This window comes from Cupressus sempervirens, chromosome 1 (assembly GCF_028749045.1).
Source record: "Cupressus sempervirens isolate cs-2001-9-10 chromosome 1, ASM2874904v1, whole genome shotgun sequence".
Lineage (NCBI taxonomy): Eukaryota > Viridiplantae > Streptophyta > Pinopsida > Cupressales > Cupressaceae > Cupressus > Cupressus sempervirens.
In genome coordinates, this window is record NC_143118.1 from 599843589 (window position 1) to 599859996 (window position 16408).

Below are 16408 nucleotides of genomic sequence, written 5' to 3' on the forward strand. Positions count from 1 at the left end.
ATGTCTTGGCATCTGGTGGAGAGGGGAAGCATTGTCAGGGGCTTATCCTCCCAACCGCGGACCCTTAAATATCCCCACACAATCTCATCTGAGAAAGACCCTCCCTCCCGGAAATAGACATAGGACACCCTGTCCAACCACTGAGCATCCTGGTATTTAGAGTGTCAACCCATCACTCGACTAGACAACAAGAATTTGTACAAAGGATTTCCATGAGCTAACTTAGTTACTGATTTGAGTATTATTAATGATTATATTTTCTTTTTATTGCAGGATTGTTCCACCTTCTGCCTTCATCTCGACCATGTCGATCCTCATGGATAAATTCTAGGGAGTTTTCATATATGATATCTGGTTCATAGAAAACTCATACATTGCCATTTTTCATGCCAGTTCCGACCTATGGCATTATAAGAGAATAAAGCCCTTATTCTGAACATTACTTTTACATATAGAGCAGCTCCCCATCTCAGGGATATATATAGTTCATATCCTTTTATAGTTCTGTACCATAACAGAAAATAAAACATATGTGCTTTTGAATTTAAGTATCATTGCTTGAATAATCTCTCGACGATCAGATAATTACTTTTCTGTAACAAAGTTATAATTGAAAAGGAATACTTCACAGTAACACCAACAGATTCTGGCTTTCAATGAAAAACAAGCAAGGTCCTGTTCTAAGTGGCAAGGCGGCAATGTTCAGATTGCACATTATAAACATGATCAATAGTATGTGATTGTAATTCATGACCTGATTATGCAGACGCAATTATCCATACGCTCTTGCTGACTTCCAAAAAATAGACAAATCACAAAACATAAATTCCAAGACTTTAGTTTTACTAGGTTTGGAACAGGATTAGCACCAAAAGGCTTAAGAAAGCTATACATTTTATATGGCGATAATAAGTTTACAGAATCCCACCAGATGGAAAAACAAGTGCCTGCAACCACCTGAGAAATTGCCCACAAAAATATCACAAGGGGTATGGGAAATACCACAATAAAAGAAAGAGGCAGCCCTAGATTCCCATCAACCTTGATTTTGGAACATAAAAAGAATGTCACCATACAAAAATTAAAATCATACCTGAAGAACAAGTTTAAGCCAACCTGGAAGTCCATAGTTGTGATTGCGCATTAAAGATAGGCTGTCATCAAGCAACCCAATTGCTCCAAATGCCAGAGTTACTGTCAAAGCTCCCAATACTTCTATATGAGCACATCTTGTCCATAAACTTGCAATGACAAGACCTGCTGGAACAAAATATAGACCACCCATGGTGGGAGTCCCCGTCTTCATTAAATGTGATGTTGGGCCTTCCTTCCTAAATATTTGTTCAAACTTTAACTTTCTTAATAATGGGACACAAACACATCCTAAACATCCTGTTATGGTTGCTGCAGCCAAGAAGGAAGGAGCCAAAAGAAATGAATGTACTGGTCTGACTATCTTCTGGGTATACCAATCAACAAGAAGTAAAAGACTGGTGATAAAAAGTAATACTCCTGCAGTGATCAAGAGTCCCGGAAAGCATCTGCAGTTGAAATGCATGATTGTTTCAAATTAGCAAGTTCCAAAAACCACATTGATGTCTTGTGATTGATAGAAAATTATAAAGTCAATCTGTAACCAACCATGTTCTACAATAAAAGATGTTTGAGTAATCATCATTCTGTAATGTCACTCTACCATAAGAACGATGCACAACTTGAAAAGCATCTCTAGGAAACCCAAAAGCGTGGATATTCTGAGCTCTTTATTGGCACTAACATTTAAGCAAACCTCTTAAGAGATGCAACTAATAACAAAAAATGTACAGCTCTTATGCCTGTTTTAAAAGTCAAAGGCTACCAACTTTCTGGTATGAAATTTACTTCAAAGAGGCACAAACATAAACAGAAAATATGGATACATCCTGATGGAGCCCAATTTTTTGCAAATTAGGGCCTCCATTTGAGCGCCCTCTCTAATCCTTTATCCTACAACTAATGTTATATTTTTATTTTTATTAGGAAAAGATTTAGTGATCTTTGTAAATAGCCAGTCAAGTTATGCGTTCTCCTATATCCTTATAGGTCACATCTTCATAATCTCAAGGTCACATACAAAGCAATATTTTGCATAAACCAATTATAAAGGTGTCACCATTCTCTAAATTCTCATATTTAAGCAACTCAACTCACTCTGTATAACTTACTCCATGTTTTCATTCTGCAGACAATAATACTGGAGATTTATGTCTCATCTTCTGCTCATTATAAAGACTGCATCTCAAACAAAAGGCTTCTTTGTCAACTAAAGCTGAAAATATTCTTGTAGAAGCAGTGCAGTCAGCAAGCAATGAGGACACAATACACTTTTGGGCCCGAATGGATAGAGACAAAATACTAATATTCAGGGAATGGGGCATGATAACAAAAATGATTTCTGGTTATTTTATGACAGTCAATGCTGGGATGTTCAGAGTTGTTTTTGAGAACACATTTAGGAAAATGTATGATCTCCCATCAAACTGGACTGCGCTCGCACCTATGCCTCATGATGGAGATTCTTGGAGCTTCGAGAAGAGAGGAAAAACATTGTTACTACCATCTGTTGGAGCTTCTAGTCAATGTCCGGGCTTATCACAGCTCCAGAAAAATGATGTATCTTGATCCTCAGACTAGGTTAATGCAAGAGCCACATAGTTTGACAGGTCGCAGGGGCCATATGTGGGAAAAATATTTCACTTTTACATTGTTAAAAACCATGGATGAGGATCTGGCTGAAGAGGCAGATATGATCATCCAAACAGGAGGTGGCTATGGCCCTTAATGGGAGAGGTCTACTGGCAGGGGATTTATGAAAGGGAACATGAAGAACGCTACCGCTTGAAAATGGAGAAGAGAAGGCACATAGAAACACTCTAGTGTTGTCGTGAGAGAAATACGATAGGCAGTTAGGAGAGAAAGGGTCGATTTCATTATTCGATCATTAGCCAGAGCAAACAGCATCAGGCCGCAGAAATAAAGAATGTGTTTGAATTTCCAGATTCAAACACACTTGTAGTCTCGCGTTGTTTCCAGTAACCATGGCTCTCATTTAAGCAACACAACATGCCGTTGTCATGTGTGTCTCTTGGAGCAGACAGCCAGCAATATTCGGGAATATAATAAGTGTGGAGATCATGTTCAACATGCACTGATCAAACAGCATTAATTTTATGACCGCGGACATTAGAATTCTCAAAACGGTACAGGATTTAAAAGTTGCAAAGGCTCGGGATGTGGTAGCAGTCTAATTATTTTGCAAGACATCAGGAGAGACTCGTATGTTTGGAAGCCAACATGCATATCTTGAATGATCCCCTCTCCATCACCATTAGCGGTAGTAATCATTTTAGTAATAAGAAAAAGTGCTTATCGTTGAGGAATGAAGCAGTTATAAGTTTTGTAATACAATCGCACCCGATTAGTTATTAGTCACGAAGAGATACAATGGTTTGAAAGACATTGTACATCTTTTCATTAACATATAAATAGGAGATGCTAGAAGAAAGAAAGACGGCACATGATATCCAGTGAAAGCATCAATAAGTGATTCTTCTCTGTAACTTAATTATGCTATAAAGGAGGCTCCAGTGCTCAAGTCTCCTGACTTCAAGAAGCCATTTCAAATCTTTTCTTTTGCATCCTATCATACCATAGCAGCAGTTATGCTACAGAAAAATGAAGAAGGGCACGAGCAACAAATTGCATTTTTCAGCAAGTGTTTGCAAGCAGCTGAACTTAATTATGATATTAATGAAAAACAAGCATATGCACTTGACAAGGCAGTTAAATCATTTCGTAATTGGAGCAAAGGTAATTGCATATGTGCCTAATGCGGCAGTTAAGGACATCTTCAGACAATCACAGACTACTAGAAGGAGATGTAGATGGATAAATTGGGTACATGAATTCAATATTGATATCCAAATAACAAAGTTAGTAAGAGGACAAGGCCTAGCCAAACTCATGGAAAATGCAAATCTAGAGGCAGCACAGGTAAATCAAGTTGATCTTGAGCATACACAGGTCAGCATTGAAAGGTGCTCTTGGTATAGTGAGGTAGTCTACTATCTAAGGCATATGAAATGTCATGATAACTTGAATGATAACCAGAAAAGAACTATTAAACTTCAAGCAGCAAAATATGTCTTAGTTCAAGGTGACCTCTATTGGAAGAATAGAGATGGAATCCAGCTTTTTTGCCTAGATACATATCAAGCAGAATCTATTCTTAAGGAGCTTCATGAGGGAGTATGTGATGGTCATTTTTCAGCAAAGACAAAAGCGAATAAAATCTTACATGCAGGGTATTACTGGCCACAACTTTTCAAGGGTTTTCATGCTTATGTAAGGAAATGTGAAGTATGTCAAAAGTTCTCCAAAAAGGTAAAGTATAATAATGCTCTTCCCTTAAGGAGCTTGCAAACAAAAAAACCTTTCCATATGTGGGGAATAGACTTCATAGGAGAAATAAATGACAACTCGAGCGGAGGAAATAGTTGGATCTTGATGGCAACTGACTATTTCACCAAATGGGTGGAAGCCATATTGTCTAGCAAATATTCTAACCAGATTTGGAGTGCCTCAGAACATTATTGCGGATAATGGTATGTGTTTTAGATCAAAAGAGTTTTCTAATTTTTGCAAGACGTGTGGCATAATTGTTTCCTATTCATCCCCATACCACCTCGAAGGCAATGGGCAAGCCAAATCTAGCAACAAGAACATAAATCATTAGGAGAATGTTGGATAACAAGAGAGCTTGAGATTCTAAACTAATTATGGCACTATGGACAGACAGGATTGTTGTAACATCCTACCATACACCGCCCATTCATGGGACCCCATGTTTGCAAGCATGGCTGATGTGATGCAGCAGTCCACCATATAGTATCCCCTTCTGAGCTTTGGTGCTTTGTTTGGAACGAGGTAGAAAGAAAGTCCAGCATGGAACCCCTCGTGCAATGTGGAGTGCACGTCAACGCTGGCCAAGGAATGTCAAACCAAGCAATAATCCTTGACCCCCTAAAATTTGCGCTTACCACGATTTGTGGAGCGCCTCTCCACCTATGTCAAGGAAAACTTCGAACTAAGAAAAAATCCTCTACACACTCTAAAACGCACTCACCGTGAAAGACGATGTGCACTTTCAACATCGTCATGGAATTTATCGAAGGGAATAAAAATCTAGGGCATCCTCAATGTTGCACTCTCCAAAGTCCTTGGAGCGCATTTCTTCTATGATAGCAAATTTCATCTAGCATGGAAATAATCAATGACTCCATTAGAACCGCGCCCTCTGCACTTCTCAGAGTGAGATTTTAACCATCAAAATAGCGCTCTCCTCAAACCTTGGAGCACAATTCCACAATGGTAGGAATTTTCTTGTTGTGGATAAAATCCTTGAGACCCTTAAAATCCCGCTCTCCGCACATCATGGAGCACATTTTTGATATTGACGTGGATTTTGTCCTACAGAATAGAATCCTTAACAACCTGAAATCCCCACCATGTCCCCTTTATTGGGCACAATTTTGACCTTGTCATGAAATGTATATGGTAGATGAAATTCCACACCCTTACCAAAACGCGCTCACTAGAAGTTGCAGAATGCACTTTTACCCCAACTGCATATTTTTTTTATCCAAAGGAATGGTCAAATGGATAAAATCTTAATTACCGATTCGTGAAACAAATCCAATTCGGGCGCATGAATCAGATCCGTAGATTCGTGAATTTTTTTTTTCCCAATTATGATTCGTGGATATATATATATATTTGCATTATTTATACTAAAAAATGAGAGAAATATACATAATTCTAAAACTAAATCATTTCAAAGTATGAATCTATGATTCTAAATCATTTTATAGTATGAATATATGATTTTGGTATAAATCTATGGATCAAATCCATAATGATTATAAGAAAATAATTGAGAAAAAAAAGAAAAAAAACAAATTAAAAATTTTAATTTAAAAAAAAAGTTTCTGGACGAACCCAACCACAGATCCGGATTCAGATTGATCCGGATCCAGCCTCTAGGGCATGAATCCGGTAACTAAGGATAAAATCCATGACTCAATCAAAATGTCATTTTCCGTCATTCGCAAAGCCAGCTTTTGTCTATGCTAGAGATTTTGTGCCCCATTGATAAATTCCTCGACCCTATGAAAACTCCCACCTTTTCCAAACTGTTGAGAGCAAAAATAAGAGTTGGAAAAATATCCGAAAAAAAATGAGAATTTGAAAATTCTAAGAAAATTCAAATATTCAGAAAAGTTGAAAAATCCTAGATTATGAGGGAAATTTTGAAAATCCAAATAGCATGAGAATTCTGAAAAGTATTAAATTGCAAAATCCAAACGGTCAAAAAAGTTGAGAAGAAAATTTGTGAAAATTTGAAAAATCCTGGACAATGGAAAAAATTAAAAAATCCAAGAGTGCTGGAATTTTGAAATCCAAATGGGAAAAGTTGAAAAATTCCGCAAATTTGAAAAAGTTTCAAAAATTTGGAAAATTTTGAAAATTTTGAAAAATCTTAGACAATGAGAAAATTTGAGAATCCAAAATGTTGTGAAAATTCTGAAAAGTAAAAATTATGACATCCAAACAGGCAAAATTTGGAAATTTTGGAAAAAATCAATCTTGTAAAAGTTTGAAATTTTTAAAAATTCCAAAAAAGCGAAATGGTGGAGAATTGATCGAAATCGAAAAAGCGGAATATTGAAAATTTTTCAAGGATGAAAAAGTTGGATTTAAAAACAATTTTTGAGATAGCTTTTCAAGACATATTTTGGATTTACATAAAATTAAATATTAATTATTAATATTTAATTGATTACTGTTGGCCAAAGGTGCCCTCCCGCCAAGGATTGAATTTAAAATATTTAAACCCACCCAACAGTCACAAGATTCAATTTCATGTTATATTTCAAGTCCCGGAGTCACGATAGAATGGTATGGTCCCGATCTTACAATAACTCATGTCTCGCAAGATCATCGAGCGAATCAAGCAGTGATAAGATGCTACGAGGCTCCTATTGGTCGAGTGGTCGGCTTGTCGTGACAATCGCAAATAGTCGAGGGATCGCGAGCCAAAAGGATGTGTTCTAACGCTACGAAGGTCAAGGATCGTAGGATCGCGGGGTTGACTTCCCAGGTCGCCGATGCTACGAAGGGGGAGGTTAGTCATAGGATCTTAGTGTCGTAAGGTCGCAAGCACAAGCAGGGATGCCTCCCTTGGTTACGACAAAAGATAAACCACGATCATAAGATCGTCGAGGTTATTGCCACGACTGTCGATATCACGATGGACTGCGATTGTAAGATCATAACGGTCAAATCAACCGTGTCTGTAACATCGCGAGGGGGGAATAATGGCACCACGACCTTATGCCAGGGGTGTTATCATGCCATTTTTTTGTCGTGAGATCGTAGGTCTTGTTGCTGTCAATGGATCGTAAAGAGAATGAAGGATGGGCTCGATGCTATGAGGTATAGGCGATCGTAAGATAGTAGAAGTCAGGGTTATGAACAAAAGGTGACATGAAGGGTTTTGACCACAGTCGGTGCTCGTAGGATCGTGAGTTCCAGTGTTGACCAAAAACATATAAAGAGTTTCACCCGCCAAGCTGGAAAAAGAGGAGTTCCCGACCAATCAGGGAGCAAGAAAGGTACAGAGCGACTGTTGAATATGGTTGACCTGTGCTTTTTTATCTGATTTAGCAAGTTGATGATAGAGGAAGTAGCTCTTTGGTGATAGATCCGATCTTTTGATCTCCTACAACCACTTTCGTCGTTCCCCAGGTCTAATAAATGCAAAAGAACACTCCATCGCCGCCTATTGATCCATCTACTCAGTCAGAAGATTAAAGGCCATCATTCTTGTCCTCTCAGAGATTGTTTGATGGATAAGTGATCTTCTCGCATCTGGATTTGCGCTGTGATTAGATCTTTTCTAGTTTTGCAGTAATTATTCCCTACAAATTTGAATGCAGTTGTTGAGTTTTATCTTAGAGTGGAAGCTATCTAAGTTATGCTTACGCTATAAAAGTAGATTTTGTAGTCTTTCTTAGGGTCGAACCTTCTCTGTTTCTCTAGTATTGCCTTCTCATACTACTGTAAATTCCCTCTTTTGCCTCTAAATTGTATGACGTCCTATCTTATCTTCTTCAACCACCGATGTACCGTGCATATCTACAACCTACATTTTTGTATCTCTTTTGGCCTATGAATGATAAGAAGTGAAGCTATTTTTTCTCGTGTCACTCATTTGGTTGTTTGATTTGTATGTGGCTAATGGATTAAAGCAAGTCTGAATCCATATATCTTTGGATTGTCATGATAGTTGTACTGTGCATGTATGGGCAGAGATTGGTCTGAACACCCTATTTTTGTGCATCACATCCTTAGGATAGATTAGGTAGTTTGTTCCTATGCATTGCTTGCCCCTTTTCCCTCTCCAAGTGTAGTCTAGGTGCATCCTAATAGCAAAAGAAGTCGGCCTTCTCCGGAGACTCAACCTCATAGTTCAAGTCCCAAAGCTTGGAGGTTGTTTCCATGTTTCACAAGGTTGTCCTTAGGTAAAAACTTTAGACAAGGGTGCAAGCTTTTGTGACAAAAATTACTTTTTGAAAATAATCCAAAAAAAAGGAAAAATTGGGAGCAATTGAAAGAAATTTGATTTTTTGCATTGAATTAAGAAAATTGATTAAACATTGATTCTTGATTAATATTTAATTAATTAAATCTAAAAAAATCAAAATTGGATGAATTCGGACTTAGGCTTCATCCTGAAGCTAAAAACATCAAAATAGCAACTTTTTTTGAAAAAATGGAGAAAAAGTGACAAGTGGCACAAAAGTTGGAATCGTGGTGACTAAGTAAAGCAACTGCCTAATTTTAGCCTACAGTTTTGAAGGAAAATATTAGGAAGGATGGTTTATATAATCAAACCATTCATTCTTTCTCTCACACACACAAAGTTGAAGAACGAATTAAAAGCAAGAGTGAAATTTATGAAATTTGTGAGAAGGATTTCTAAAGAAATTTTCATGATCCTTGAAGAGAGAAAGGGAATTCTCTTGGAATCTGAAAAGGATGGTAAATTTCATCAAGAAGAGCTTTTTCAGTAAGTTGTGGAAAATTACATGTTTCTTAAGAAAAGTGTTAAAAGGAAATTTCAAGGAGAAGAATTTGGAAATCTTGACAAAGTTTCAAAATCTTCATCTTTTGGAAGAATTATCTCTACTTTTTTATACTTGTGTATTCATCCGTCTAAACATTTTTTGGTTTGTAGGGAGGAATGGCAAAACCTCGAGCAACAGGAGAGACGTGAGGACAGTTGATAAAGAATGAAAAGAGAGGATTCTACCTCGAATCTAAAATCATGTTGAAATGGGCAGAAATTGGAGATACAAGCCTTGGTGGCCTCAATTTGAGAGAGTTCAATCAAAGAATGTTTGGATACAACGACCATCATCCTACACACCTAGCCACCAAGATCATGAGAAGTGGAATTGTCGTTGTAGCTAGTTTCCCTCCCGCCTTTCAACATCCAGAGTTGATCATGGAATGTGCCAAACATTATAGTCCTAGGGACAAAACAATTAAGGATTTAGACAGCAATGTTCTCGCGGAGTTTTCTCTGACATCCATATTGGAAGTATTTGGGATTCCTTCACACCCTAGGATGGTGAGAAAAACAAAGGAGCAGGCACTCAGAGTCTACACTGCTGGAATTCAGTTTTGTAAAGAAATAGTTGAAAAAGAATGGATTGCATCATTCCAAGATTCCTTAGGAACTAGTATGCCTTGACTTGCAACGAGAGTATAGTGACATGATCATGATGCCTAGTCGCATTTTTGGCCTGCCTCATTCCTATAAATTTGAATCTTGGATGTGGTACTTCATTGAGCAGGTGGCAAGAGAAGGTGATAGGATAGATTGGGTTGGATTGATAAGTGATACCCTGAATGAACAATTGGTGAATCTGGAGCACACAAGAAAGTTTTACATGAGCTCTTACGCCGTCTATATTCTAGTACGAAGGATGAATTATGATGGACTAAGATACAAAGGACTGATTGGAAGTGGAACCCAACACCTCAAAGTTCATGAATGCTACCTGTAGTTGCATTTATATTCCAGGGATGATTATGTAAGAGTTAATGATGGCTTTGCCATACGCATAGTGAGGACCCTACAAAAGAAGATTCATATAAGATTATCAGTTGATGCAATGAAGTTGGTGGAGACTATGGTGCTTGGTTCATCCAATTTCCCACCTTTTCATACATCCGAGTTTAGGGATTTTCCATGGAGCCTTACTAACTTCCGAGGTACCCAACGAATAAGATGGTCTTGTTGGAACTCACTTGGCAACTCACAGTCTATGACAAGATTCAAAAAGGGAAGAGGAAGTTAGGATTGCAGTTTCCAATTTCCATAGGAGAAGGAAAAACTGAGATGTGCCCATGTTTGAAGGCAGTAGAAAGATCATCAAATGAACTCCACTTCTTTTGTCTTCTTCTTTATCCAAAAAGGTTTAATTTTAATCCCTACAACAAGATCGCATCAATAGCGGGATCAAAGTACCAACATAAAGTTCACCTTGAGGATATTTGGACAAATGTTGCGGATGAGCACAAGATTAGAAAGAGGATGCATTCAAGATTGTCATTGAGCATTGACAAAGCATGCAACATATTTCAAGTTCCTGATCAATGGAGGAGGACCCAAATGTGATGCAAAAAGGATTCAATCTAGAAATGAAAGTTCAGCCATATGATTGGAAAAGTAAAAAGGTCACAAATCTTGACACTCTTTCAAGGCTAGTCTTGGATTTTACAAAGCGGTGGATTGAGTGTAAACTCACTAAATTAGTCATGCCAGCAAATGGATTTACATATAGATTAATTGCCAACCGACCACTCAGGGATGAACAACCTAGGAAAATATCTGAAGGGAGTATTCAAGAAAGAGAAACTCCATTAGAAGGTTTAGAAACCAGAAAGGGAAAGAGGTAGCTCGGGAAAAGTGTTCTAGGAGTGAGACAAATGTCCAAGAGTCTCAACAGAAGAAGCAGAAATCTGGAAATGTTCCCTCTTCCCCGAGTCACACTCTCGGTGTACAAGAAATAGAAACATTTGAAAGGCAGGAAGTAGAGACAAGCGTAAGGAGATTTGAGCGAGAAGAAATCTGGCCAGGCCAATACATGATAGGCTGAGTATAAATGCCTATGAAAAATCTCTGCAAGGGAAAGGAAGAGATCAAGATAGGACTACGGAGGAAAGTCTCACTGCAATCTTAGAGCAAGAAATGATGGAGACTGAGGTTTGTCCAAAAGAAGAAGAAGCTCCAGTAGGAGTGATACAAATTCCAATTGTACAAGTTTCCACTCCTAAAGTGATGATGGATAGTCCAGGAGGTAAAGAAGAGATCAAATTTCAAGCGGTTCAAAGGAAAGAACAATTAGTGATCCCGGGAGACTAGAGTATACCCATTCCAAAGTGGTTAAAGCAACGAATTCAGAAGAGTCAACAAAAGGAGATTGATCTAGCAATTGAATTGCAACAAATTTTGGATCGAGCAAACCAATCTGAAGAGCAAGGGAAGGCAAAAAGATTCACTAAGGTTGTCAGAAGAGAATCAAGGTCCACGATTTTGCAGATTGCAACTCCTACAGTTAACAAGGGTAAGGATCAGATCACTCCAAATGAGTACCATGTCATAGAAATCAATCTTGGTCATGCCTCATGTGAGCAATTCATAGAAGAATTTGATGACTCCACTCAAGCTTTGAAAGATAGACTGAAGAAGTTGGAAGAAGGATACTAGAAACAAAAAAGAGAAATCAAAGCCTTGTGTCAATACATCAATAACTTGCCTCGTCCAGTAAGAGAGGAAGGTTCATCATTTGTCCCTCCAACAGGTATTTCAATTGAAGCAGTAGACAATATTGACTAGATCAAGCAGACTGGTCAAGGTGTGAAGATTTGGGTGGGAAGAATTCAAAGAGAAGCCTTAAAACATGCAGAACAATTGGTGCAAGTGCATACTAGGGCATTAGCTATACTCTCCAGGATCCAATGCATGGAGGAATCAAGGGAAGATGAGCATATTTACCAAGATGCAATGATTTCAATATTCAGAGTCTGATGGAGACCCCAAAGCAAGCATTGATCAATGGTCGAGTTATCAGCGAATGGGACATCTATGATTTCCTTCAATGGTACAATTTAGTGATCACAGCAAAGGAAATGTTTGAGAGCTTCACCAAGGAATACGCTCTATGGAAAAAGGTGGTTGACAACATCAAGCAAGGGGTGTCCAATACAGTTGCATCCTTGTTGTCACAGAGATTGGGAGAGGATGAAATGACAACGGATAATTTGAAAGTCAAGTTGGAAGAGTTCATTTAGTTGAATGTTTTTGAAAGATATGATTTTGAGAACTTCTCCATCTTCTCGAATATCATGTACACCACTCAAGACTTGCTACCGGATTGGGAGGAAAGTTTAGGAAAGACAAAAAGAGCAGTTGCAGTTTTGGAATTCAAGCAAGAATTAGCACCAAGCATCAATACAGAAGAATTAGAGATGGTGTTGGATCGATCTCATGCCTTTACGCAAAGGAATCAAGGATAGATGCATTTAATGCATAGTAGGTGTTCTTAGTGGTCATTTATTGCACCCCACTCCCTTCTCGACAAAGCATGCATAGTGGGCATTTATTACCTACTATAGTAATGGATTCCTTATTGCATAAATATAGACTCCTTTTCTTTGTCCTAACCTTTTCTTTGCCCTAAACCTAATTAGGGCTGATGTGGCATGATTTGAACCATTGGTTATTGTGACCATCCGGGCCACCCATTGTAATGGAGGACCTCTATAAAGGCCTCACTTATCATTTGTAAAAGAAGGATTTTCTGAGGTTGTTGCTATGAGCTACTAAGATAATAGAGTTTTAAGTGAAGCTTGGTGAACACTTGATGTGTCTTTATGCTTGCTTTTTCTCTTAAATTCCCTCATTGAGATTAAGTCTAGTTTAGTTAAAGTGTTGTGATTGCAATGGAGAATATGATGGCGTATTGATGAATTCGTTAGGTTTGTGCTTTTTGTTAAGAAAATAACCTGAATAACCTACAGGTCGATAGGTACAGATCGTGCCTTATTCTTCTTGTCTTATATCCTCTAATGAATGACATTTGTATCATTTATAATCTCTCTACAAGAGCCGGCGATCAGGATAGGATTGGTTAGTTTGACAGTTAACTAAACTTTAGTTAAGAATTGTTACTAATTCCTAGTCGCCGACTTAGAGATATTAAACTAATAAGTGTATGTCAAGGGTTATGTCCCTTAAGGGACATACCCTCTAATGAGGATATAAAGACGGGTATTGTATGCAATTTGTAGAACACATAGTAATCTACAATCTGGTCTACAAGCATACATTACCACTCGGGTTCCTTACAATAATTTCAACACTCCGGTTTGCAATTAATTCAGAATTACAGTCAGATTAATATTCAGCATATCCAAACCTGAATATAAGTTTGAATCAGAGTTAACTTTGATTCTCACCTAACTTTGATCTTATTCTCAGATCTTGTTATAAGAATCTGCAGATAATTACATGGTATTAGAGCCCTGTTATCAGATCTAGGGCTCTGCAGATTTTTTTATTATCAGAGCTGTTTATATCCTGTAGTAATTCTTCATTTTCAATGGCATATACAATCAGGCCTGAGGATAGATTCAACGGAAAGGAACATTTTGAAGCATGGAAATTCAAAATCTTGATGATTCTCGAAGAAAATAATGTTAGACAATTTGTTGATGGAGCATCCAAATAGCCACTTGTTGAACCTCACAAATCCATATGGTCCAATGGAAACGGGAAAGCCATTCAAATCATCTTGGATGGAGTTAAGAATGACATCGTACCTATGCTTACAAAACACCTAAGTGCCTACGATATGATGAATGCATTACAAAATGCATTTGAAGTAAATAATGCAATGAGGGTCCTTGCACCCAAGAGACAACTAAATCACATCCAAATAAAGAAAGGAGAATCAATCAACTCCTATTTTCTAAGAGTTGTTGGTATTAGAGATGAATTGGCAAGCATAGGAACCATCATGAATGACACCGAACTAACGCTCATGGCCTTAGATGGACTGCCAAAATCATGGGAAACATTTGCACAAGGAATAAGTGCTAGAGATCAGCTCCCAGATTTTAACAAACTTAAGAATGATTGTCTTCAGAAAGAATCAAGAAAATTAAAGAAAGGAGGAAAACCTAAAGTGGAAGATGAAGAACTTCATGTTCTTAATGCCAACTCGTATAAAGGCAAGAAAAAGCATTTCAAGAAAAATAAAGGAAATCAGAAGAATGGAAAGTCCAAGAAAGACCTATCAAAAATAAAATGTTTCAAATGTGAAAAATTTGGACACTTCAGATCTAATTGTCCAGAAAACTCCAAACAACAAGCGAATTGCACAAATATTGTTAGAGAAGAAGAAACATATGATCCGGAGAATCGTGTTTTGTATTCCTCCTTATCAAATGAAATCTCAAATAAGGCATGGGTAATAGATAGTGGATCCTCCAGGCATATAACAGGATACAAAGAAACTCTAGATTTCTTGTCTGAGAAAGTCAACGGTGAAGTTACTATTGGTGATAACTCCGCACATTCAGTTAAAGGGATTGGTAGCTGCACTTTGAAGCTAAAAACAGGAAATACTCTCCTTCTGAAAGATGTACTATATGTACCAGGGATAAAAAGGAACCTAATATCAATTACAGTGTTAGAAGATGGTCACAATGTTGCATTCATGGATGGCAAAGTACTAACTTGGGCTAAGAATTCTTACATCAAGAAAGCTAAAGTAATTGGTCAAAGAAAGGGATATTTGTGTGAACTAAATATAGAACCCATTCAAGCCCTAGTTCACAAAGCAAAAGATTCAAACGAAATATGGCATAGAAGATTAGGGCACCTAAACTTTAAAACCCTATCTACTATGGAAAAGATCGTTACTAGATTACCAAAATTAAAACAAGATCACCCTAGTATTTGCAAAGGGTGTACCCTAGGTAAAAGTACTAGAAGACCTTTTGATGATAGTACTAGAAAAACAAGTAATGTACTAGAATTAATTCATTCAGATTTATGTGGACCCATGTCCGTTCCCTCCCTTGGAGGATTTTGGTATTATGTTTTGTTCATAGATGACTTCTCTAGGAAAACATGGATTTACTTTTTTAAATGCAAACAATCAGAAGAAATCTTACAAAGATTTAAGGAATTCAAAGCATTAACTGAAAATTTTTCAAGTCATAAAATTAAAATCCTTAGAACAGATAATGGAGGAGAATATACCTCATATTTGTTTAAAAAAAATTGTAAAGAATCAAGGATCAAGAGGGAGTATACTGTTTCTTATAACCCTGAACAAAATGGGGTAGCTGAAAGGAAAAATAGGACAATTATAGAAGCTGCTAGGGCTATGATTTTTGACCAAAATCTAGAATACTATCTTTGGGCAGAAGCCTCTTGTACTGCTGTATACATCAAGAACAGAAGCCCTCACTCGTATCTTAAAGATAAGACTCCTAAAGAAGTATTTACTAAAATAAAACCTAATATAAGTCATCTCAGAATCTTTAGATGTCCTATATACATTCATGTGCCAAAAGAAAAGAGAACCAAATTGGAACCGTCTGGAAGGAAGGGTATCTTTGTAGGGTATAGTGAAACTTCTAAAGCATATAGAATTTTCATACCTGGACGGAAAACTATTGAACTTAGCAGGGATATAGTCTTTGAAGAAAATCTTGCATTTAAAAAGGCAATAAATTCTCATGAACCCTCTCTTTTATCTAATTCTAAAAGCATAAGTGAGTCTGAATCTCAAAGGGAGAACTTAGAAGAGGTCAAAGATGAAGTAAACCTTGAAGAAAGTTCAAAGAAAAGGCCACTTTGGGCCATAAAAACAGTTGAAGTAGCTCAAGATTTTGTTGCACCTTCAGGATTAGTCAGAGAAAGTAAAAGACCTAAAAGATTCTCTGGTTATACAACAAATATGATTGATTTATTCAAAACAGAGCCAACCAATCCTTCTGATGCTATTAAACATCCCGCCTGGAAAGAAACTATGACAAAAGAATATCAATCATTTATGAAAAATGATGTTTGGAAAATAGTTCCAAGGCCAAAAGGAAAATCCATTGTTTCCTCAAAATGGATATTCAAAATAAAGCATGCTGCTGATGGAAGTATTGAGAAATATAAAGCCAGATTTGTAGCTAGAGGTTTTTCTCAAAAAGAAGGAATTGATTATGAAGAAAC

The 16408-nt window shown here is 37.3% G+C and overlaps 1 protein-coding gene across 2 annotated transcripts in view; it reads right to left on the reverse strand.

Annotated features, from left to right (window-relative positions):
- TRANS11 (translocase 11) overlaps positions 1-16408 on the reverse strand; it is a 167935-nt gene that overhangs the window by 72135 nt on the left and 79392 nt on the right. For both annotated transcript variants that reach the window (XM_089832319.1, XM_089832324.1), the window contains 2 exons: positions 1094-1541; positions 893-957 (listed from right to left, as the gene is read on the reverse strand). In XM_089832319.1, coding sequence (XP_089688445.1) covers positions 893-957; positions 1094-1541 — 513 coding nt within the window. The remainder of the gene's footprint in view (positions 1-892; positions 958-1093; positions 1542-16408) is intronic.